This window comes from Sphaerodactylus townsendi, linkage group LG06, assembly GCF_021028975.2.
Source record: "Sphaerodactylus townsendi isolate TG3544 linkage group LG06, MPM_Stown_v2.3, whole genome shotgun sequence".
In the NCBI taxonomy this organism is placed as follows: domain Eukaryota; kingdom Metazoa; phylum Chordata; class Lepidosauria; order Squamata; family Sphaerodactylidae; genus Sphaerodactylus; species Sphaerodactylus townsendi.
Window position 1 is genome coordinate 56243791 of NC_059430.1, and position 25958 is coordinate 56269748.

General features: G+C 45.2%; 1 protein-coding gene across 6 annotated transcripts in view; it reads left to right on the top strand.

The window, feature by feature from the left end:
• The first annotated feature begins 239 nt into the window (after window positions 1–239).
• NAP1L1 (nucleosome assembly protein 1 like 1) overlaps window positions 240–25958 on the top strand; it is a 38789-nt gene continuing 13070 nt past the window's right edge. For 4 of the 6 annotated variants that reach the window (XM_048499743.1, XM_048499741.1, XM_048499744.1 and 1 more), the window contains exons 1-2: window positions 18930–19028; window positions 25721–25862. In XM_048499743.1, the coding sequence (XP_048355700.1) occupies window positions 18946–19028; window positions 25721–25862 (225 nt within the window). In that variant the 5' untranslated portion in view covers window positions 18930–18945. Of the gene's footprint in view, window positions 383–7788; window positions 7828–10414; window positions 10504–13421; window positions 13525–18928; window positions 19029–25720; window positions 25863–25958 lie in introns of those variants that run through there. The other 2 variants (XM_048499745.1, XM_048499740.1) reach the window with 2 other exon arrangements.

Here is a 25958-nt window from a genome sequence, read left to right on the forward strand (position 1 = left end):
GGGGGGGGTTCTTTGCTCGTTCTGGCTCATTTCCTCCATTGCCAGAGTCGCTAGGGAGTCGCTCCCTCCCCCGCGGCCTCCGGGTGCACGTGGTCCTCCCGTAACGCTCCTGGCTTGAGTAGGGCCAGAGTTTGGTTGGTGGGATGATGGGCGGGCGCAAGGAAAGACCGTTGCCTGTCACTAGGCAGCCAGCTGGCCTTTCCATGGGGCGCGCGCACGGTGTTGCCTGGAGACAGGGGCGCGCGAGGAGGAGGAGGGGGGGAGTGTTACGTGGTGACGTTAATTCTATATGAGCGCGAGCGGCGGGAGCCCGGGTCTTTTTACCGCCAGCCGCGCGGCGCGTCTCTGCTCCTGAGTCACTGCGAGACCCGGCCGCCCGCAGGTACTGTGGCGCGTAGCTCGGGCGGGAGCCGGGGAGGGGCTGTGTGCAGGTAGTGGGGGCGCGGGCGGTGGGGATGTTCGGAAGAAGGCTCCGGCCCTGACTCTCCGTTGGAAAGCCCCGCGCTGGGTCAGCATCGGGGAACGAAGAAGAGAGACGGGCGAGCAGAGGCGGAGCCTTCCCGGTGCCGGCGGCGGCGGCGGAAAGCGCGCCCCATGTTGGCGCTGTGTGAGGGGAAGGCAGAGGATCTGGAATGGGGGGTTGGGGTCACCCTATTTCGGGGCAACGGCCGGACGGTCCACCCTGGTTCAGCTTGGCCTAGTCTTGCTGGCAAGCAAGCAAGCACGTGGGTCCGGGGCTGGGCGGCCTCAGCTCCCTCCTCTCTTCGGGTTCAGTATAATGTAAACAGCGTTAGAGGTATTCAGGAAATGCCCGCTGGCACGTAACTATGGAAGCAAATCACACATTAACGTAGCTGTGGATTGGGGGAGGGGGGAAGGAGTAATGGGAGCCCTCTGAGATAGAAATCCGACCTCGGCTGTGGTGGGCCCCACGACTAGGAGGCAGCGTATCTGGGCAGGGCCCGGAGGCCACATATTGTGGCGGGAAGGTTCGTAGCGTTTCCCGGCTCCTTGTTCGCTGTGTATGCCCCGCTTCAGCGGCAAGATCCACTCAGCCGGTTCTGATAGGACTTCGAGCTTCCTTATGACCCCCCCCCTCCTCTTGTGGTTCTGCGTCAGGTCGCCTTCTCCAGCTAATTCGCCCTCATGGCTCTCCATTTCCGGCCATGTGTTTCTTCCCAGATTTTAAGAGTACCAATGAAGGGCCATTAAAACGGAGGGAAGAACCTAGCGTTTCATGCCCTTTTGGGCCAGAATTCACCAAGCACAAGTCCCTACAGCTTATGATTCGTTGGGTAATTTATAAGTCATGACAAATGAACTTCTGACATCAGGTTAAATCCGTGCTTTAAATGTGGTAGTGCACTTGATACTAGGCAGAGGCTTTTGAAACAGGCAGTTTAAGGCAAAGTATAATGTGTTGATGTACAGTTTTCTGCATCGCTGGGTTGAATCCAGCCAGAGACGGCTGCTACTATTTTTTTTTTCGAGTGCTGTGTGGATTGGCTGTATGGCCGTAGTTGCGAGCAGTATTCTTCCTGACATTTCGACATTGTGGCTGGCATCTTCAGAGGATCTGAAGATGCCAGCCACAGATGCAGGCGAAACGTCAGGAGAGAATGCTTCTAGAACATGGCCATACAGCCCAGAAACCACACAGCACCCCAGTGATTCTGGCCGTGAAAGCCTTCGACAATACATTTTTCCTCATATTTGTGGAGTCAGAAGTGAGGGCCAGGAATCAGGATACATGCAATGTAAGAACAAACAATGTAATTCTATTGCAGGTTTTGTTAAAGGTGAACCTTGTGTCTGTGGTGTACAAAAGGTTATTGATTTCTATAGTAGAGAAGGGTCTTTTTGAGTGGTTAAACACTTCAAATTATGGTTGTTTTCTGCCCATGTTACTTAATATCCAGCAAAGATGCACATGGTCAGAAAACAGTGCTTAGCAGTTCCAAGATCTCTACCAAAATGAGCTGGAATCAGTAGTACTCTGTTCTTTCTCTCTCCCCATCCCCACAGTTCTCAAATTTCTAGCAACTTGCTTACCACTCTCAGCAGTGGGTTTCAAAATATTATGTCTTATCCTTTTGATGATCCATTTGTTCAGGGATCCTTTACAGATGTAATGATGGAAAATATTTGAGAAATGCTGATGATCTTCCAGGCCGCTTACTAAATAACTGATGCTGTCGAGACTTAAATATTTAGGCCTAAAGCTCAATTGTTGCAATATCTGCAGCAGTGCAGTTCTATTGTACATCCTTTCCTTTTCTCTAAGCCGTGGGAAGTTGCGAGGGCAACTCTTTATCTGAGTTGATTTGTTCCCTCTGGAGAAGAAGACATAGGAGTCTGATAGTTTTTAAAAAATTGCTTTATTTATAAAAGGACAATAAGAGCGCATGTCGAGAAAAAGAAGTACTTGTGTAAGGCTGTAGATCCCACAATGCAGATCCTGCACAACGAAGTTCTCCTTCAACTCACTGCAGCGTCTGCTGCTTTTTTGCCTGTCTCTTCTAAAACTCAAAACTGCTATTTCTCTCTGCCCCACTTGCATCATCCCCTTAGCTGGGAGAGATTACCTTTTTCAGATCTTTAATGACTAGTTGAATAGAATCATTGAAGATTTATCTCTTAACTATTGTTGTTGTTGTTGTTGTTGTTGTTGTTGTTGTTGTTATTATTTTATTCAGCTTAATAGACTGCCCAACCCCCGAAGGGCTCTGGGCGGTGTACAATGAGACATAAAACAAATACAATATAAGGTCTCATAAATACAATATAACGATAAAACATTAAAATTCATTAAAATACATTATAGCAGCAATTCCAGAGATTGCAAATAAAATACATGCCCAGATGCATGCACAGATGGCGCCCAACCCAAAGGCCAGGAAGGCCAGCATTGCCCCAAAATGGATGGTATCAGCGATCAGGCAATGTTGAAGATGGCAAAACTGTCGTGGGGGCTACAGAGGGGGCAGGCAGTCTGCGGCTGGCATCCCCAAAGGACCGGTGGAATAACTTGGTCTTACAGGCCCTGCGGAACTCACCAAGGTCCCGCAGGGCCCGGACAGCAGATGGTAAAGCATTCCACCAGGACAGGGCCAGGGCTGTAAAGGCCCTGGCCCGGGTAGAGGCCAGCCGTATCGACGAGGGGCAGGGGACTACCAGCAAATTGGCCTCTGCAGAACGCAGAGGCCTATTTGGGACATATGGGGTTAGACTGTCTTGCAGGTATGAGGGCCCCAAGCCGCTGAGGGCCTTAAAGGTTAACTACCGGTATTGTTCCAAGTTCAGGAAGCATTCTATACATTTCACATTAGTAGTTAATTAGTTTGCTTTAGCCCAGGGGTCCCCAAACTTTTTAAACAGGGGGCCAGCTCACTGTCCCTCAGACTGTTGGAGGGCCGGACTAAAAAAAACTATGAACAAATTCCTATGCACAAATGAGTGTAAAATGTTTGATTTCACCTTTCAGCCTTTTTATCATGGTCTGTTTTTAGAACAGTGACCAAAGTATGTCAAGTACAGAGTGGGCTCCAAATATTGTTGGGGAGGCTGTGGAATACCTTCCCCTGTAAAAAAAAAAACCAGAACTTTCCCAATGAAGCATTCCATCTAACCCAGGATCAGGTATCTTCCTGGGTTCTTTCCTCCCTAGCAGCCAGCGAGCGATTTGCCAGCCTGGCTGATGCCAGTGGGAGTGAGGCGGAACAGAAAGCCTGAGAGCAACACATGGAGTAGCTGAGAGGGAAGGGCGGAGCACGCGTTGCCACATGTAAGGTTTCCAACTCTGGGTCAGAAAATTCATGGAGATTTGGGGGTGCCATCATGTAATTGCAATCAACAGCCGTTGGGGCTGGTTCCTCCTCTCCTTCGAGCCCCCACTGCACATGAATGGAGCCATCGCCGTCATGCCTGGCGGGCCGGATAAATGCCTTCAGGGGGCCACATTTGGCCCCCGGGCCGTAGTTTGGGGACCCCTGCTTTAGCCAAAATGAGCCTTGTAGTACTACAAGACTTCATTGTGACATAAGAACTAGAGGCCACTTCTGCTCAAGTGGATTGTGACTTGCAAAAGCATGCAGTTGTTCAGGATCACAAAACTGGAAGAAATGGTAACATTCTTTTGACATAGTCCTTGGTTATAGTCTCCTTGGGCTAAATCCATTTACACCACCAAATAGCATATGCATGATGTTAGAAACAGTAAGTTGGGAAGATAAATAAATATATATGATCTGATTAAAATGAATAAGGGGCTGGCAGGGAAAGGAACTAGAACAAGAAGAGCAAGTTGAGGGGGTGGGGGGTGGGAGTGCAGGTTCCAAGCCAGCCAATGATATTGCCATAGATGTAAAAGTGTCACTGTCTTCAACCATAGGACTGGTGTAACATCTTTATCTTACAGGCCCTTCTGAACTGGGAAAGGTCTGTTATGGCTGGGTCTTCTGGGACAGGCAGGACAGGCAGGAGCCACAGCTGAAAATGCTGTGGCCCTGATCAAGGACAGCTGGGTCGTCTTTAGGCCAGGGATCACCAGAAGACTGTCCGAGGCAGAACACAAAGCTCTCCAGGGAGTATAATGGAAGATGTGATCCCACAAATGTGAGGGTCTTAGACTGTTTAGGGCTTTGAGGTAAGCATCAGTACCTTGAACCTGATACAGAATTCCGTTTTGAAGTCAAACCACAGCAAAGCACAGGCTGAATGGGTGCCCTCCAAAGAGTTCCTGTTAGGATCCTAGCAGCTGCAATCTGAACCAACTTTAATCTCTGGAGTAGCTTCAAGAGTAGCTCTGCATAGAGTGAATTACAGTAGTCCAGTCTGACGGTGACCATTACATTCATCACTCTGGCTTGATCAGAGCGAGACAGGTAGAGCATAAATTGCCAGGCCCGTTAGAGTTGGAGGGAAGCTGAGCTAGCAACATTGGTGACATGTCCAAAAAGAGAGGTAGGCATCCAGAACTACCCCCAGATTTCTGATGGAAGCAGATAGTGAACTATTCTGTCAAGGGTTGCCAGTGAGTTCACTGGATGAGTTCCAACCTGGCCCAGCCGCAGGACCTTCATTTTTGAAGGATTTAATTTAAGGCAGCTCTGCACATCCCACTAACGCATCCCCCTAGTACCTTTACTTGTCTCCAACCTTGGAAAAATGTCAGCCACTGTAAAGCTGTCCCACCAAGTTGGTGAGGTGGGTCAAAAGACCATGATCGAGCATGTCAAGCACTGCCAATAAATCCTACAAGAGTAGGGTTGCTAATGTGCCTCAGTGTAGCTGTTGTCAGAGGTCATCTGTGAGGTCATTCAACAGAGTTTCACACCCATGGCCTGTTTGGAAGCCAGACTGGAATAATTCAAGGACCTCTGCGTCTTCCAGGAACATCTGGAGCTGCTTAGTTCCTGGTCTTTAAATTTCCTTACCCAGGAAAATAAATTTGAAACTAAATAGTAGTGTCCATATGAGTTTGATCTAGGGATGGCTTTTTGAGCAAAGATATTACTACTGTCTTCTTCAGTAACTCCTGTAAGGTCCCCAGATTGAGAAATGAATCGATAATATCTTCCAGGGAGCCTGGCACCTAGAGGCGTATCGGGGGGGGGGGATGGCACCCAAGGACAACACCTGTTCTGGGCGCCCCCCATGCTTGGGGTGGGGGCAGCTGGGACAGGCACCACAGCGGCAGGCTGGCTCCTGGGTGCAGTGCCCGTCCTAGCAAAACCCCCCCCCGCCTTCCTGAAGGTCAGCTTCTGCCCTTCCCAGGGTCTGGGAAGGGCAGGAGGCGACCTGCAGGGAGACGGGGCGGGGGGAGGGTGCTGCGGCAGGTAGCCCAGGAACTGGCCTGCCACCACGGTGCCTGTTCGAGTCTGGAGTCCCGTCCTTGAGGGCCTGGGGAGGGAAGGAGGCAGTTCAGATGGGCACTGTGGTAGCAGGCCAGCTTCTGGCAACAGGCCGGCTCTGCCTTTAGGCGTCTTCTCTGTGCAGCTCTTCCGAGGAGGGGGGTAGGGGCGATTTTGCACGCACCCCCCCCCCACTGTTGCGCTAGGGGTCATTTGACCCCTCTGTCCCTGTGGGCAGTATGCCCCAGTTGGCACCTTATCAAAACTGGCTTTCAAAAGCGGGGGGGAGGGGGGATGGATCTAGGAAGCATGTGGTCCAATATAGCACCAGAAAACGGCCAAGGGGCCTCAAGTTCTCTTCATGTATTTACTCACCAGTAGGGGATTTATTTTTTTAAGCATTTTTAGTATCTCTCTGAAATTGGGCACAAAGGGGGTTAATTTGATCAGTAGATGTTAATAACTATTAACTCTCCTAGAGGTGTAAATACAGGTGTTAAAAGATTCTTTCAAATCTCATGGTACAGACGTGAAATATGTTCAATCCTTGACAGAAACTTAACTGGTGCTGTAGAAGTAGTGCTGATTTGTGGATGTGAGCCTCAGTTTTCTACGTTTCTAGACTTTCCTTTAATTCTAATGTAATAAAAGAATTAATTTTTAGGCCAATGTGATATAGAAAGCTCTTATGTCATTCACAAAAATAATAATGTCCCAACTTTCTGTTGATACAAACCCTTCCCTAGGCATTTTATACATATCAGCACAAGTTTTGGCATTGTGTCATCATAGATGGAATTTATAAATTATCTATATATATAAAAAGCTAACAGTGTTTTTGTTGATGATAGTATACCTCAGTAACTGCTGGGCCAATTCCTCTGAAAATTCCCAGCCACTATAGTCAGCCAGGCGAGAGTGTTTTTAGATGTTCACATACCTGAAATTTCACACCTGGCCCAGGTAAAACACCTTTTTCCTGGCGCTCCATGGTGAAGGACATGCAGCCGGCTTTGTGTAACTGTCACCCTTAGAATGTTCGTGCTGCTTAGAATGGCCAGATATGAGCAGTGAAAACAGTACATAGGCAGTAACTCGAGTGGAAGTGAAACACATACACACACATACACACGAGGGAGAGGGAAGGGGGAGGGAGGGAGGGGTGGCATGCAAGGGAAGAGAAGTGAGAGGGGAGAGAGGGAGGGGTGGCATTCAAGGGAGGGGAGGCAGGGGCTCCAGCATCTTGATATGACCCACTCACCCTAGCGGAGGGGAAGGGAGGGGGAGGGGTGGCATGCAAGCGAAGAGAAGTGAGGGAGGAAAGAGAGTGAGGGGCGACATGCAAGGGACGGGAGGGAGGGGCCCGGCACCCTAGATTCCCTGAATACTGCGGTTACAGTTAAGAAAACCAGGCAAGCATTACTCAAGAGTAAGCTTGGTACAGCAACCGTGGCATACTTTGAATGGCTGCATCGCACCCCTCAGAGGGTTTCCTCAGAAGTGACACCCATTGCCACCAACCAAACTCACTCCCAGGTAAAGGATCATGACCAGCCAGCCTAGATGTGTGGGAGGGATGCCTTTCCATCCCCCCCCCCCCCAGGAATGCGGGCACACACATCACTGACCGCACAGTATCAGGCTGTGTGTTTGCATGAGCACGTACTACTGGCCTCTGCAATTGATTTGCTGCTACTGTTCCTTTCCCATTTCACAATAAGCCACAGCAACGCATGGCCGGCCCCCGCTAGTATTATTTATATTTTTATATTTTTCCTTTGGGGAAGTACACAGCATAATCAAAATGAGGGAGTATTTGTTTGTTAGCATTTTTAAAAAATATGTAGAAATTTGTCTCAGGTCAATAAAGAGTATTTCTTCAGTTAAAAATGAAATAACATTCTCTCCCCCCCCCCCCTTTCTCCATTTCATCAAGAGTTTTTCCAAGATCCAGAAAAATGGCAGACATTGACAAGTAAGTACACTTTCTAATTTAGGATAAATAACTATTCCTGGTGGGGAAATGGAGTTTTTGAAACTCGCTAAGTGCCGAGCGAATGGCACTGAGTAGAAGGTGCTACTTTTAGGTGTGTCCTTTTTTCTTCTCAGCTTACCTTCTCTCCCCATGAAGCTCCGCAGGGACGAAGGAACACGCCTCCTGCCCTTTGACCCCCTAGGCGTTGCCATGGCCACAGGGGCGTGTCCCCTCGTCCCCATGGAGCTGCATAGGAAAGAGAAGGTAAGTTTTTTTTAAAAAAGGACGTGCCTCTGTGTGAAAGCGCTTCTGTAAGCTGCGGCATCTCTGGGGCTGTCTGCATGAAAGCGTGCGAATAGCCCTGAGGCTGCACCGGGGTCATTTACCCCAGTGTGCATTCACTTTCCTGGCCGATGCGGAGTGGGCCAAAGTAGGATTTCTGGTGGTCAGGACATGGCTTCATTGCCTAGCCCAACTAATTGTTAGGACTATCAAATGCAGAATAAAATTTACTAAATAGGTATATGTGAATCTGTTTAATTGACTAGTTTATTGAGTTTTATTTTTGATGTCTGACTTTAAAAATAGCAATATTTCTCTTTTTTCCACATAGCTAATTTCAAGTAAACAAATATTAAATAGTATACTCTACAAGTAATATGGATAAATTGTATTCAGATTTCTGCCCTATTCTATTCTGAAAGTTAAGGGCAGCTGAAGTAATTTTATGTATTTGTGTTTAGTGTTATCCCTTAAGTGCTGCTAATAAGAATGGGTTTCACAGGAGGCAGAAAATCCTGACTTCTGGCCACATATGGTTACAGAAAAATGTACATGTTACATACAAACATGTTTTTCCCCTTGCATACAAAGTACAAACCAGAGAACATTACATGCCCTTGAAGGCCTGTCACAGTGAGTACAGGAAGTGACTCAGACTCTAGTTCTGGTGAATATTTGTGATATAGTTAAATGTATCTAAATTCAGTAGTGTTATATTTGTACTTCTCTTTCCTTTTCATTTTGTTCAGTAATGTTAAATCAGAGAGACAGTGTTGTCTTACCTTTTTCTCCCAATGTCAATTACAGTTGCTTTTGCTGCTGAAAGTAAGGTAGTATATATTTGGGAAAATGTAAAAGGAAAACTTCCTATATCAGTATTAATTGAAAGGAGCACACTGTTCCCAGGGTTTTTAAAGATATTAAGTAGATAAAATTCAAATTGTCAGCTTACAGAAGTCAGATCCCAGTATAATTTACTATTCTTGGAGTGTGTCCTTTGAACCTTTACGTTGAACTTCTGTAATGTGGTGGGTTTTGTATCTATACACATGCACACACACATATGTATGTGTTCTGCAGTTTTGATTCTGATTCAGAGCAATCTGACATTTCCCTACTTCCTACAGCTTTTAATTGATTTGTGTTATGGAAAGTGATAAGTTATTGTTAAGATCTCATTCATGTATTAACTAAGTGTACCTTTTCAAAAAAGTGGAAGTCTGCACAAGCACCTATTGAACTATACTCAGTTTTATTTATTTAAAATATTTATGTACATTTAAAATAAAGTATATTTTAGCTATTGTTTTAATGTCTGAAAGCAGAGCCTCCAAAGAGGAATAGAGTAGACAGTTCATATGATAGTATGTAGTCCTTTAGATATGCTGGCTGTTAAAACCACCTTTGAAAACATAACACTGGAAGTGGTTGTACTCACTTGATACCAACAATGATACTTACAGCCTAATCCGAGGGGGAGGGGCAGACTCACCTCAGGTGTTGGTGCAGTCTTGCCTTGATGCAGGTGCCTACCCTGCTGGCGCAAGGGGCAAATGCTCCAGCAGAAGGGGGGAGATACGTGGGTGGGTGCTACATGGCTCCATGGCCCCTGATCCTAGAAGTCACTGCCATTCCGCAGCCCTGCTGATGCAGAAAGGTGCCTCGGCCAGTTAGGAGCTTTCCACGGTGTTCGAAAGGATGAAGCTGGCTGTAGTCTGCTTCCACTGCCCTCCCCCAGCCCAGTGTGCTGAAGGATCTGGCCTTGAACATATGCCACGGTTTTCATGGTATAAGTCAATTACCTCCCAAGGGATATTTTAGCTGGCTGGTGCCTTCCTTTGGGTGGGTGAGGGGGCATCCCATACCACAGAGAAGCTCTTTGGAGATGTTGGCGCGCTCCTTCATCGGCACCATCCACATCTCTCAGAGAGGTCTCAGACTGTGTTTAAGCAAAAATGGGAGAAAGGGAGCTAGCAGGGATGAAGAACGAATCCATAGTGATACCTTGTAATGCTATTCTTGTTTCATAGATAGGAAGTATGAAAGCATTTGTCCTTAGTTGTGGTCACTTTTTGTAAGTGTAGGTGTTTGTGCTAGAACTTCAGAATTCATAACAATACCCCTGCTACAGGGGTACCCAAAGGCTGTGTATTAGAGTAGCCTTTTCAAAGATTTTTATCTTCTGAGTAAATTATTGACTGCAGTGTTGCCAGGTTGTGACTAAGCTGGTAACTTGTTAAAGAAACCCACATGTTCAAATCCTTTGAAGAAATTTAACCTTCTGGTTTTACTTGGATTTTAATAGCAAAGAACAGGCTGACCTTGACCAGCAAGATATGGAAGATGTTGAAGAAGTAGAAGAAGAGGAAACTGGAGAGGATGCCAACAGCAAAGGTAATGGCAAAAAAGGCTGAGTGTATTTAGTTGTATTGTGTTGATTATTCAGGGGATGCTTTAGCATAATGTGAAACTGGTTGGAAAAATGTTCACCTTTGCCTGTTGTTGCAAAGGTAAAACAATTGATTATCCTGTTAACACCTTTTATTAGGACCTGCCAGAATGACACAGTGAAGTGTTCTGGCTTCTCAGTGTCCCACAGTTCATCAACCTGGATGTGTATTTAAAGAAAGAGAGGCATTCTGGGATTCTGATTTTAAGGCTTCTTGTCTGCTTCTTGTTCTGAATGCCCTGCAGATCAGAATAGATTAGATGGGGTAGTATCAGTTTGCACCTTAGCTTTCTAGATAGAAGGAAAAGTAATACTCTCAAACAGAAAATAAAAAACCAGCAGTTTATCAGATGTGTCCCTTGCATCAAATGTAACATGTGGATTGCTTAAAAGACTGAAAGCAGAAGAAAGATACAATGGTCATCATACTAACAAAATGGAGCATTCACTTGGATGATAAACTAGGTAGAAGTCCACTTCAGTGAAAGACAAAGTGGCTAAGGCAAGAATCTTGAGTTCTGGAGAGCTCAGAAGCTTATGGATGGTTACTTTGGACCAAACTATGTTATTGTTTTTAAAGAGCTGAGGAACGTGGACCCAACTTATGTTCCCTGCAGCCCATACAGACCACAGTTCATGTTCCTGGCAGCTGTAGGAAACAGCTTCTGCAGGGGGAAAAGAGCCTTAATGGGCTTGGAATGCCTCTTGCCTCCCCCCGCCCAACTGTTTTCCTGTGTGAAAACTATTCTGGGGTGGGGTGGGGGAGTTATTTCCCTGATTTTGCAGTTCTACACAGAGTTTCTGTGCATATGGAACAGCAGAATTGGGGAAATAGCTCCGCAACATGGTTTTTGCACAGGAGAACTGCTTGGTGAGGAAGGAGTCCTTACACTGTTCTGAGCCCATTTGGCTGGCTCTCTCTCTCTCTCTCTCTCTCTCTCTCCCTCCCTCCCTCCCTCTCTCTCTCCCTCTCTCTCTCCCTCTCCCTCCCTCCCTCCCTCTCCCTCTCCCTCCCTCTCTCCCTCTCCCTCTCCCTCCCTCCCTCCCTCCCTCCCTCTCTCTCTCTCTCTCTCACACACACACACACACACACACACACACACACAATTTCTGTGCTGCGAATTATCAGGAAAGAAGCTTAAAATAGCTCTTGTATGGTGTGGCGTTAGCTGGAGTACTGTCCACATATCTCAAAAACGGTGCTGCAAAGTTGGAAAACCGCAGAAAAAAGCAATCAGGATGATTAAGCTGTCGGAGCACCTGAAGGGCTCTTTTTAGAAAAGAGATGACTAAGGGAGGCATGATAGAGGTTTATAAAATAATGCAAAGGATAGAGAAAATAGACAGAGAGCTTTTTCTCCCTCTCCCAAAATAATAGAACTTGGGCATCCAATGAATTTATGAGCAATAGCTTCAGGACAAATAAAATGAAATGCTTCTTTACTCAATGAGTCATTAAATTGTGGAATTTATTGCTAGTTGATGGTATTCTGGTTAATAGTATGGATAGGTTCAGAAAGGGATTAGGCAGATTCATAAAGCATAATGGCTAATATGGTGACTGTGATGACTACAGAGGTATTATGAGACATCAAACCTTTAAACATCAGTGGCAGGAAGCAAAATCAGGGGATGAAACCTTGTTTGTTGGTCATCCTCGTTAACTGTTTAGGTGTTTGCCCAGTCCAGCAGGACTCTTCCTACAGCATAAATATAATATTCTCCACAAATCTACAGCCAATTTTTAAGTTTTCCAACAAAACTAGCTGTAATTTTTTAATTTGTTGGGAAAAGTTTTGTGACTGAGTTGTAAGTTTTCGGCCCTTATATATCCTTATACTGAGCTATCCAGTCTAATTAAAATGTTTAATGCTTGATTTTATGTTAATTTGGCTATTAGATTTGTTTGGATAGCTTGGTTACTTTGTATTGTTGAAGGCTTTCATGGCTGGAATTAACGGGCAATTGTGGGTTTTCTGGGCTGTGTGGGTTTTTTGGCCTTTGCTCCTAACATTTCATCCACTGTAGTGATGCACTGCTGACCCAGCAGCACCGTGGTAGAACGTTGGAACACCAACGGACCTACGGCCTTCTGGTCGCGATCTTCAAGCACTCCCTCTTACACTCTCAAATCCCTTCCGTGATGAGGTCACCGGGTCATGAACTATCTGGCTCAGTCACCGGGCGTCCCAGACAAAGGGACAATGATTCTGCCCCCCAGGTGAGGAGCTTAGGCCCCAGACGCTTACGCTTCTTCTCCGCGACGTGCAGCAGCCAGGTGAGATCATGCATCACATGATGATCTCCCCGCCTCCCCGCCTCCTCGGGCCTCGGCTTCTCGGACTCCTCCTCCCGTCCCGCCCCTCTACACGCCCCCATTAGAATCATAATAAAAGGTGCCAGGAACCAGCATGCGGGAGACTCGCTAGGAACACGGAGCTCCGCGCTCCCGCTGCTGGCGATCTCCACCAGATGTTATCTCCGCGTCTCGTCTCGTTCTTACGCTGACCACGTGGGTCGACTACAATCCACATCTATGACTGGCATCTTTGAAGGCATGTCATGGTAAGACGTTTCCCTTCACACTGTGCCATAGAGAGGAACACATCTTACTATAGCATGCCTCTGAAGATGCCAGCAGTAGATGTTGGCAAAACATTAACAGCTAAAACCACCAGCTCATGGCCACACAGCCTAGAGAACTCTCAGCAATCAATGTGATTTCTAGTTTAATTTTTAGATAACAAAGAAATATCTATTAGCATTTTATGTTGCTTTATTAACAAAAACCTGCCTTTTCAGTGTAGACTGGACCAATTACACTGGTATGATGTTTTTAAATTTTCTTTTTTGATTTATTTAGCTCGTCAGTTGACTGTACAAATGATGCAGAATCCACAGATTCTTGCAGCTCTTCAGGAAAGACTTGATGGCCTGGTTGGAACACCTACAGGATACATAGAAAGGTAAAGTATTTCTACATCTTTAGTTGTATTGTAGTTTTCTTGCTGACTTTTTCTGTTGCTAGAGAAAAAAGTCTGCATTATGTTCTTGTCTTCTATAGGATAAAAAGACATTCAAATGTTAGATGGCAGACTTAAGTCAAGAGAAAAGCAATTGGTTTCTGAGAATTAATGACTGTTATTTCAGAAAACTAAGATATATACAGTATAACTCCCAAGAACACTTTCCTGGGAGTAAGCTCCACTGAATAGATCCGAGTTGACCTTAGGATTGCTCTGTTGAACAGTAAAAGCATAGTATGGTTGCTTGGTACTGGGTTTCCAGGCAAATTTTTGGTCCTATGATTGAAGCATGTAATTTCACCCAGTACTTGTTCCCTTCTTGCTGTGAGCTTTATGGTACATACCGGTTATCCCTGCCGTGTTACCCCTTTTGTTTAACTGTTTATTTTTTACAGACAGCTGCACTCTTATGAAACAAGGGCATTCATAAAAAAATGTGGGAGAGAAAATTCATACCAAGAAAACTTATTACAAGAAAATAAATAATTTGAGGCTAGAATCTTTTTTAAAAAAGGACACCATGATTGTCATATTTCTGGAAGTGTACTTTATCTGTAGTATATCACTTTCTAAATATATTGCTGAATCTCATGTCAGTGCATTCTATGACCAGGAATGAGGCTCCCCTCAATTGGTACAGAGCCATGAGTTCAGGCCCTGGCAACAGTACAAGGTGTGGATCCTGACCTGTGTTTATTCTCACTGCTGTGCCACAGCTTCCCTCTGTCAGTAACATGGCCTGAGGAGTTTATGAGGACCCTTCTACAGAACTATCCTCAACTGAAAGTAAGGAATTTGTAGTGCAGTTGTATGCAGAATGCCCCAGTATAATCCCATTGATAGCAGTAGGCTTAAACTGTAGTAGCTTTGCAAGGTTAGAAAAAAGGTTTATTCTTGGCAGCTAAAATTTTTTACCATCTCTTTGATACATAGGGTGCTAGCTAGAGTGCATGCCACACAAACACCTACCAAACCCTCATGGTGTAAGTGATCCAGGGTGTTGATGTTCATGTTATAATGTTGCCCCACAATCCCAGCTGAGCCTCTGGGCCCTACAAAAGGCTTCCAATGCTGAGAGGGAAGGGGTTGACTCCACCTTGTTCCAGTTCTCTTCACAAGCCTCTCCTCCATGGCCTGGAGAGAACCTGGAGCTTCCTCCTTGGCCTGTCACTGCACCATGTATATGGGCCTTGTTTAATCATGTACAAGTCCAACCCTTCTGCACCTGTCCCTCTTTTGCCTGATTGCCTAACTTTTCCACAGTGCTGGCAGTGGCTCTCTAAAGGGGCCACTTTGCAAAGTGATGATGCTGTACCTCTGGCTGGTGGCAGCATGTAGAGAGCTGGAGGAGTTATTGGGGCAGTTGGCAACCCACAGGTTGGAGCCAATTGTATGTTTGTTTCAGCCAGTGTGAGCTTAGGAGTACCATGGGGGGGGGGGTTGAAAGAAGGTCTGGTCTGGATAGGAGACAGTATGATTTGGAATAGAAATGGCATGCAAGAAAAGGGTTTAGTACTCCTGTTTTCAATGTTGCTTTTAAAAAATCACAGCCTCCAGAAGCTGCTTTTTTGAACAAAACATGCATATTTGCGTGTAATGTGTAGCTTGCCCCTTGTCCCCCTCAGTCTGATTACTGACCACAGTTGACCTCAGGTGTGCTGTGAGCTTTATTGATTTATATTACTTTCAAATTTTAATCTCACCCCTTCCCCAGTAATTGGGTTTGGGATACTTAATTTAAAAAAAAATAGAGATACTGGTACGAGGATTAGAGAAGTTGATAGAAGGCCTAGTAAGACTGCCGATGGAATTCTTAGAGGAATAAATCCATCTTCCAAGTCCTGGGAGGCCTGTAGAACAGACAGGGCCCACAGGGCATGAGTATCTTCAGGCAGCGCATTCTACCAGGTTTGGGCCACAAATCGATAAAGCCCTTGTCCTGTTGCAGTTAAATGAGCTACCCATGGGCCAGGCACTGTTAGAAGTCTTCATGAAGCAGACCACAAGCACTGGGAGAGGGGGGGGGGGCATAGCAGGAGAGGCAGTCCTTAAGGTATGCTGGTCCCAGACCATTCAGGACTTTAATGGTTAGAACCAGCACCCTGACTTTGACTCAGAAGCCAGTGCAGCTGCTTCAAAATAGGGTTGATATGTGCAGATCATGATGGATCAGTCCGCAGCCTGGCAGCTGCATTCTGAGCAGTCTGAAGTTTCTGAAGCATCTTCAGGGCAGCCCTATGCAGAACAAATTATAATAGTCTACTCTAGAGGTGACCATCACATGAATTAGCCAGGGCTGATAATAGAGGGGGACAGCTGACAAGCCTGACAGATAGAGAAAAATGCAAGTTTTGCCACTGAGGAAACTTGTTTGTCCAAGGTAAGCAAAGTGTCTGCCAAGCTCCTTGCAGTGTTCACTGATGTAAGCTAAACCCTATCCATAGCAGGGAACTGCAACCCCCCCCCCCCCCCCCCCCCCCCTTCCCCTCGGGAGGTTTCCTCGACCTTGACGCGCACTTCTGATGACGCTTCTTGAAGCTAATTCTTCACCAGGGTCGCTTCTACCTCCTGCCCTCCTGTCAAACAATTAAAGAAAGAGGAGAGAAGGCGCCCCCAGTAGGATTGCATTAAAGCAACCTTCAATGCAGGCTGCAAAACAAGCCTTCTTATATTAAACTATAAACCCAAATCTCAACACAAAAACTCGGAGTCTCCATCTCTCCCGCCATCCGGCTTAGAACCGAAAGCCTCAGTGGGACCCGCCCCTCCCATAACCTGGGGAAGGGGGGTGTGTTTCAGTCCTTCTTCCTACAGGTCCCCTGTGGGACTACCGGGAACTCGCCATGACAGGGCACAGCCCATGGAATGGCGCCAGGAGGAAACTAACTCCCATCCCGGAGATGGAACACATCTTCTAAAGCGATCCCGCCCCAGCGGCCTCAACAGGGAACAGCCAGCCGCCAACTTCTAAAGACCCAAATGACCTGGGAGATCGCCAAAGCGACCGGCCAGACAAGCTGGGTGAGCCGCCATGGGCGCCAGCAAGGCTACCCCGAGACACTCCGAGAACCCTCTGTGCCGCCTTCTTTGCGACATCATCACCGCCAACTCAAGCGCCACCATCCTTTGCCTTCGCTCTGCTGCCTCCTACCGATGGCAGTAATCGGCCACCCCCCACGGTAGCTTTCACCAGACCAACATCTGGGAGCAGTTTGTTGTCAAGCTTGCCAACGCCTTCATCTTTTCTGCCTGGGCCAGTACCTAGGGGTCGGGAGCCTGCTAAGCTCCTGCCTGCTCCCCTCGCTTGGTAAAGCTCCCCCCTGAGACTTCCTCGTAGCGGAGTCTGGTTTAAGCTCCCTTTATGAATGCTCGGCCCATCTGCACTCTCTATGAGCGCCTGACTGGGGACCTCGGCTCACCAAACCCTCCCGGCCGGGCGCTTCTCTCCCTTGTCACCAAGCACTGTCGCCAAACCACTTCTATCTGAACACCCGCGCCTTCGCATCGCCGGGCGCAGGCCAAACGGGGAACTCAACCCGCCCATTCCACCGATTCGGCCAATTGGAACTGCACACACATGGAGGACATATCCCCCGTAGTTCGAAACATCCTGCCCCCCCCAGGGGCTGGTTCTGGACCCAAGTGGGAGAGAACGCTTTAATTACATTCCCGCCTCCTAACTCTCTGCCGGACTCTTTTTGTTGCCTCCAGTCGCCTCAACAACTCATCGGCTCCCACCTCTAGGCTCCACCCCAGGGAGCCTGGATCGCCGGCTGCCAAGCCTCCGGCTTCTGCCTTTCGGGATCCCTCCTCCTGTCGGAGCCTGACTGTCGGCCTCTCTCCAAAGCGTGGAGTTTCACTTCTCCTATGACTTCCTCTTAGTGGGGAGTCCCCCGGACTCCGCCTCCCACAACGCTTTTGCAAGACTATCGGGGTCGGGTTCATGCCTGCTTCTGCAAAGTCTATCAACTTCTACTCTCCACCGCCTTCTGGATGCCCTGGCCTCCTGAAAGCAGCAGGAACTTCTCGCTAAGCTTAATCTTAGATAATCGTACATGCATATTGATTACTTGCTGTTGTTGCATCACCAAGGTTGTGAAAATGTACTATAATATGTGTGTTGCTTTAACCCTCTCTGACAATTCCCAATTGGATTCATAATGAAAGTATCATGGAGCTGCAAGAAGTTGTAATCTAATCTGAAGTATGATGTTTTGTCTCTCATTGGTGGTCAGCCCTCTGGAGCTGGCTGCCGGGAGGATGGTTGAGTGCTATTGTACAGCTCTGGCATTGGCTTCAATTGTATGCGCCTCAAGCTATCTGATCTTGTTTCGCTCCAGTGTGTGTCTCAATATTGCCTAGAATGCGTGTGTAAGAAGCCCCTCAATTTCCCCTTACCCCGCTAAAATCCAAGTTCTAAATGCGCCATACAAGCAGCTCTGGCCGTCAGCTTGACCCAGACGTATGGAGGGAGGACGAACTCCTTTAAATCACCCCCCCCCCCAGCATTTCTCGTCCCCTTCTAAAATGTAAAAAAGGAGGAGATGTAGTGATGCACTGCTGACCCAGCAGCACTGCGGGTAGAACGTTGAACACCAACGGACCTATCGGGCCTCTGGTCGTGACCGCACTCCCCACTCCTCAACCCCCCCCCGCATGAGTCACGTCAGTGAACCATCTGGCCTGGGGCCACCGGCTGCCCTAGACAAAGGGACAATGATCTGCCCCCCAGGTGAGGATTAGGCCCAGACGCCACGCCTTTCTCCGCGACGTATAGCCAGGGTGAGATCATGTATCACATGATGATCTCCCGCCTCCGCCTCCGACTCTCCCGGGTCTCCGCCTCTACACTTCCTCATTAGAATCATAATAAAAGGTGCCAGGAACCAGCATGCGGAGACTCAAGCTTAGGAACATCGAGCTCACATCTCACATGCATCTCCACCAGATGTTATCTCCGCCTCTGGGCTCTCTGCTCTCCACGCCTGACCACGGTCGACTACAATCCACATCTATGACTGGCATCTTTGAAGGCATGTCATGGTAAGACGTTTCCCTTCACACTGTGCCATAGAGAGGAACACATCTTACTATAGCATGCCTCTGAAGATGCCAGCAGTAGATGTTGGCAAAACATTAACAGCTAAAACCACCAGCTCATGGCCACACAGCCTAGAGAACTCTCAGCAATCAATGTGATTTCTAGTTTAATTTTTAGATAACAAAGAAATATCTATTAGCATTTTATGTTGCTTTATTAACAAAAACCTGCCTTTTCAGTGTAGACTGGACCAATTACACTGGTATGATGTTTTTAAATTTTCTTTTTTGATTTATTTAGCTCGTCAGTTGACTGTACAAATGATGCAGAATCCACAGATTCTTGCAGCTCTTCAGGAAAGACTTGATGGCCTGGTTGGAACACCTACAGGATACATAGAAAGGTAAAGTATTTCTACATCTTTAGTTGTATTGTAGTTTTCTTGCTGACTTTTTCTGTTGCTAGAGAAAAAAGTCTGCATTATGTTCTTGTCTTCTATAGGATAAAAAGACATTCAAATGTTAGATGGCAGACTTAAGTCAAGAGAAAAGCAATTGGTTTCTGAGAATTAATGACTGTTATTTCAGAAAACTAAGATATATACAGTATAACTCCCAAGAACACTTTCCTGGGAGTAAGCTCCACTGAATAGATCCGAGTTGACCTTAGGATTGCTCTGTTGAACAGTAAAAGCATAGTATGGTTGCTTGGTACTGGGTTTCCAGGCAAATTTTTGGTCCTATGATTGAAGCATGTAATTTCACCCAGTACTTGTTCCCTTCTTGCTGTGAGCTTTATGGTACATACCGTTATCCCCTACAGAGCAATTACCTTTCTTTGTTTAACTGTTTATTTTTTACAGACAGCTGCACTCTAAGGAAAACAAGGGCATTCATAAAAAAATGTGGGAGAGAAAATTCATACCAAGAAAACTTATTACAAGAAAATAAATAATTTGAGGCTAGAATCTTTTTTAAAAAAGGACACCATGATTGTCATATTTCTGGAAGTGTACTTTATCTGTAGTATATCACTTTCTAAATATATTGCTGAATCTCATGTCAGTGCATTCTATGACCAGGAATGAGGCTCCCCTCAATTGGTACAGAGCCATGAGTTCAGGCCCTGGCAACAGTACAAGGTGTGGATCCTGACCTGTGTTTATTCTCACTGCTGTGCCACAGCTTCCCTCTGTCAGTAACATGGCCTGAGGAGTTTATGAGGACCCTTCTACAGAACTATCCTCAACTGAAAGTAAGGAATTTGTAGTGCAGTTGTATGCAGAATGCCCCAGTATAATCCCATTGATAGCAGTAGGCTTAAACTGTAGTAGCTTTGCAAGGTTAGAAAAAAGGTTTATCTTGGCAGCGCTAAAATTTACCATCTTTTGATACATAGGTGCTAGCTAGAGTGCATGCCACACAAACACCTACCAAACCTCATGGTGTAGTGATCCAGGGTGTTGATGTTCATGTTATAATGTTGCCCCACAATCCCAGCTGAGCCTCTGGGCCCTACAAAAGGCTTCCAATGCTGAGAGGGAAGGGGTTGACTCCACCTTGTTCCAGTTCTCTTCACAAGCCTCTCCTCCATGGCCTGGAGAGAACCTGGAGCTTCCTCCTTGGCCTGTCACTGCACCATGTATATGGGCCTTGTTTAATCATGTACAAGTCCAACCCTTCTGCACCTGTCCCTCTTTTGCCTGATTGCCTAACTTTTCCACAGTGCTGGCAGTGGCTCTCTAAAGGGGCCACTTTGCAAAGTGATGATGCTGTACCTCTGGCTGGTGGCAGCATGTAGAGAGCTGGAGGAGTTATTGGGGCAGTTGGCAACCCACAGGTTGGAGCCAATTGTATGTTTGTTTCAGCCAGTGTGAGCTTAGGAGTACCATGGGGGGGGGGGGTTGAAAGAAGGTCTGGTCTGGATAGGAGACAGTATGATTTGGAATAGAAATGGCATGCAAGAAAAGGGTTTAGTACTCCTGTTTTCAATGTTGCTGTTAAAAAATCACAGCCTCCAGAAGCTGCTTTTTTGAACAAAACATGGCATCATGCAGTAATGTGTAGCTTGCCCCTTGTCCCCCTCAGTCTGATTACTGACCACAGTTGACCTCAGGTGTGCTGTGAGCTTTATTGATTTATATTACTTTCAAATTTTAATCTCACCCCTTCCCCAGTAATTGGGTTTGGGATACTTAATTTAAAAAAAAATAGAGATACTGGTACGAGGATTAGAGAAGTTGATAGAAGGCCTAGTAAGACTGCCGATGGAATTCTTAGAGGAATAAATCCATCTTCCAAGTCCTGGGAGGCCTGTAGAACAGACAGGGCCCACAGGGCATGAGTATCTCTGTGGCAGCGATTCTACCAGGTTTGGGCCACAAATCGATAAAGCCCTTGTCCTGTTGCAGTTAAATGAGCTACCCATGGGCCAGGCACTGTTAGAAGTCTTCATGAAGCAGACCACAAGCACTGGGAGGGGGGGGGGGCATAGCAGGAGAGGCAGTCCTTAAGGTATGCTGGTCCCAGACCATTCAGGGCTTTAATGGTTAGAACCAGCACCCTGACTTTGACTCAGAAGCCAGTGCAGCTGCTTCAAAATAGGGTTGATATGTGCAGATCATGATGGATCAGTCCGCAGCCTGGCAGCTGCATTCTGAGCAGTCTGAAGTTTCTGAAGCATCTTCAGGGCAGCCCTATGCAGAACAAATTATAATAGTCTACTCTAGAGGTGACCATCACATGAATTAGCCAGGGCTGATAATAGAGGGGGACAGCTGACAAGCCTGACAGATAGAGAAAAATGCAAGTTTTGCCACTGAGGAAACTTGTTTGTCCAAGGTAAGCAAAGTGTCTGCCAAGCTCCTTGCAGTGTTCACTGATGTAAGCTGGGAACCTCTATCCATAGTGCAGGAACTGCAACTCGACCCAGCTTTTTCCAGCCACAGGACTTCAGTCTTGGTTGGATTTATTTCATCCATCTCTGCCTCAACCACACAACTGCAGTATCCAGGCATTGAGTCCGGGCCAAGGCAGCAACCTTGGGCTGCTTATCCAGCAAGAGGGAAGGCTAGGTATCATCAACATTCTAATAGCACCCACCCCAAACCTCCTGATGAGCTCCACTAGAGGGCACATACTAGAGGGCACATATAGATATTAAATAACATTGGAGAAAAGATCGAATTTCCTTTTTCTTCTCTCGCAGCATATTTAAGTAACCTCTGCTAATCTGCAAGGTCCTTGATCAACATCAGTAAGTCCTTACTGAGTTTCATGATTCTACTTCCACTGAGATGCTATACATTTAAAGAAAATTGTCAGAAAGCCAGTCTGTCATTGCTTCCAGTACACTCACCCTACAGCTTGTATAGCATGTCAGCTAAAGCATTGCTAAATGAATTAAATTACCAGGTGTAATTTTTCAAAACTTGGTTTTAATACTTGCATGCTTGCTTGAGGCATCTTTCAGGTACCCTTTGCTTCTCTTAACTGATACACCTACAGATGACAAAACAGTAAGGAGGCCTTGGTGCAGGACTATTTGCGCATGGAATTTGCAGATACTCCTCATGAGAGACACACACCCCGCCCATGCTTGCTTGCTTCTAGAAACTAGATAAATTCACTTCTTTTGCTGCTTCACAGAGTTTAGCAAAATCTCATATTTAAGATTGCTTAAGATTACATTACTTTTCTGTCAATCTCCAATTTCATGTGCATTAGTTTACTTTAAATGAAATAACTTAGGTGTTTATATGCTGATACTGTTGGGTCATGGAACCTCTTATGAGAGCGCCCCTGTGTGTTGTCATCAAGTTAAAATAGTGCTGCTTAGCTATATAACTTCCTGCCTACTTAAAACCTGTAAATGTCCCTAGCCAGCTGTACTTCACTGCTGTCTGGTAGTCCATGGCCTAATCACGTGGTTGCTAGAGCAGAAATAAAAGCCTAGGGGCTTTATCCCAATATTCTGGGATAGCTCGGTGTAAGAGAAGCAAAGAGAAGTGTATTGCAAATTAGACAAGAAGTATCTGACTGACTGTAAAACACTGGAAGTTTAGTGTGACACATAGTGTAATGTGTGTTAGTGTGGGAACACATTTCTTTGAATGAACTGTTGAATGCATAAATCCTTTATTTTGAAGGAAGCATACATTTTCTGATTAACTGGCATGGACTGGACTGAAATTACAAATACTTTGAGAAACTGAAAGTTTTGTTTGAGTATATGTCATTATTAGAGTTCTAAATAAAATATGCATGTTTTATCAACATTGAGTTATTCTAAAGGTTTTGGTTAGTTGACTAGTTTACCTGCACCTTTTATAGCTAATCCTTGTTAAACTAATTTTCAGGCTGTTGTACTATTTTTTCTGGTTCTCAGCTCATGAATGGATAGCGTACGTTTAAGTAATTCAGTTTTGCATTGTTGTCAGGCAGTTTCTCAATTTTTAAAAATGGTTTGATGGCACCCTCTGGACTTTTTAAAAAAAAGTCTGAAAACCCTCCTACTAAGCCTGAAAATGTAGCAATTTGTTTATGAATAACACTGATATTTCTGATAATACTAATATTTTACACATAGCTCTAATGAACCACCATTCTGTAACTGGTTGAACAACATGAACTTTTCTTAAAGAATTGTGTAAAATTTACTTCCTTTGTATTTTAAGAGAAATCTATGTACTGAGTTTGGTGCCTTGGTTTGATTGGCCTTGCTTTTCTCCTTGTTGGCCTTTCTGTACTCTTTGTGATGCACATTATGCTATTCCATAGTGCTTCAAGAGCTAAAAATGATAGATAATGAATTTTAGAGTCTTAGGCTCATTCCGCACATCTAGAATAATGCACTTTCAAACTGCTTTCAGTGCTCTTTGAAGCTGTGCGGAATAGCAAAATCCATTTGCAAACAGTTGTGAAAGTGGTTTGAAAACGCATTCTTTTGCGTGTGCGGAAGGGGCCTAAGTATATTTGTGGCATAGTGAAGAATGGGTATTCTCTTTCTTGTGTGTGTATGTGTGTTTGTGCTGGTTGGTAAGCTGTTCTCATTTGATATTACTGGTAGTTCCTCTCTGCATTAATTTGGACTTTGCTCACCAAATTCTGACTCAGCGTCAGTCCAGTCCGAAGTTGTTTAATTTGGTATGTTTCGACTTCAATGAGGTTTATTTCCAACTGGTATGCTTATGATTATTGTCAGTGTCTTTCAGTATGTTCACTGATACCGTTGTGGATAAGAAGCATTTTTTAAAAATCTTGGTTTATAGACAGGCATTCATGCCTTGCTTTTCAGCTGGATTTCCTCAAATATTGGTCATCCCAGCTGTAAATAGTCTTTGTAACAAAAATGTAATCTAACTTTGTGACAATTTCAGGCTTGCAGCTTTTAATCATACCCCTAAGTGCTGTAGTTTGTATTTCTTTTTCTATGGCTTGGTTAGGCTTCAACACATTTGCACCCTTTTGTTGGAATAAAGTTAACGTGGCCTGCTTTTAAACAAAATTAATAAATATAAAATGAAACCAGCTGTCAGTTTTATGATGTCAAAGTATCTCAGCTGTTATTCAGTTTTTTAAAATCCCTTACATCTGTCTGATAGTTCCATTTGTTCAGTAGCAATATTATAGATTTTGTGACCCGTCACCATTGTAGCTTATGTTCCAAGGCACTTTTATGCTTGCATGTCACTTCTTAAGTAATGATGATGTTTAAGAGAACAAAGGTGTAACTATAATAATTCTGGTGATAATGGATATTCTGCAGTTTCTGTGCTATTTATGTGAGGGCTGCAGAATGATCACTTCTTAGTTCAGGATGTCTAACAATTGTGTATATAGGTAAATTCAGATTAAATTGTAAACATACAGCTTTCTACATAAACCTGCCCTCAGTTCCATCCTAGGTAAATATCTAAATGAGAAGGAGCAAGGAAATGAAGGTACAGGAGAGTAAAGTGGATTTGATGGTTAGTGTCAATATGTCAAGTAAAATGTTGGTGTGAGAACATTGTTCTACCAGGGCCAATGTGTTGTAGTATGTGTAAGTAAGTTTGATTTTTTTGAGTGGTGTGCTCTGTGTATTTCAGTCAGGTCATCATATCCATTGGATAAATTGAAAATCTTGTCCTAAACAGCAATTCTGTAGTTGTGTGAAATTAGGTTCAGTATGCCACTGTTGATAGGGTATCAGTCTGAAATAGCTAAGGAGCTGATTGCAGAACACCCCCCCCCTTGCTTCCTGTATATGATGTGGTGCTGCTATCAACTATACTTCAGCTCCAACTAGTTTTGACAAGGGATATGCAGCAAGCAGATCTGCAATTGTTTAATGGATGTCTATAATGTCAGACAGTGTAGTAAAAGGGGATAAATGGGGCACATTCAGGATGCCCCAACCTATTATTGGCTCTGCTTTGTAGTCATTCTTGTTTCACTGACTGAAATAAAGCAGCTCAATTCACTTTAACTGATTACAGTTCCAAACACTTTTTTCACCAGAATGCTTTCTCACTGTGGGATGCATTGTATTAAGAAAACAGAGGTTTTAGATGTGGGAGAGCACTTAAACTGCTAATAGTTGGATGCTTGGTTAGTTCACAGATTTATGAGGATGAGGATGTTTGGAATAATGTATTTTAATCTGTCATCTTTCATTAAAATTGAATGAGAGGGTGCCAGCTGTTAACTGTTGATCTGTGTGGAATGCACTTAATATATTACTTGCATGACGATTATAAGCCATTGATTCTTGCTTTTTTAGATCCTAAAGTAATAAAAAAACTCAGGCTGTTACGTCAGTCTAGAACCGTGGTGGCGAACTTTTGGCACTCCAGATGTTATGGACTACAATTCCCATTAGCCCCTGCCAGCATGGCCAATTGACCGTGCTGGCAGGGGCTGATGGGAATTGTAGTCCATAACATCTGGAGTGCCAAAGGTTCGCCACCACTGGTCTAGGTTGTGCTGTTAATTTGGAGATAAAAAAGAAATGGTAAACAACTCAACCCAACTTATTTAGACTAAGCTTTCCATTCTGAACAGGACATGATGTATTATTGCTAGTGTAATAATGCAGTATAATTTCCCCCTCTAGCTTACCTAAAGTAGTAAAGAGACGTGTGAATGCACTCAAAAATCTTCAAGTGAAATGTGCACAGATAGAAGCAAAATTCTATGAAGAAGTTCATGAATTGGAAAGAAAATATGCTGCTCTTTATCAGCCTTTGTTTGACAAGGTATGTGCTTAAGGTTTGAAAACTTAATTTTGAAAGCTAGGTACGTGTAAGTGGCAGATAAGACAGAATTCCTATTGGGTCAGTTCACCTGCTACT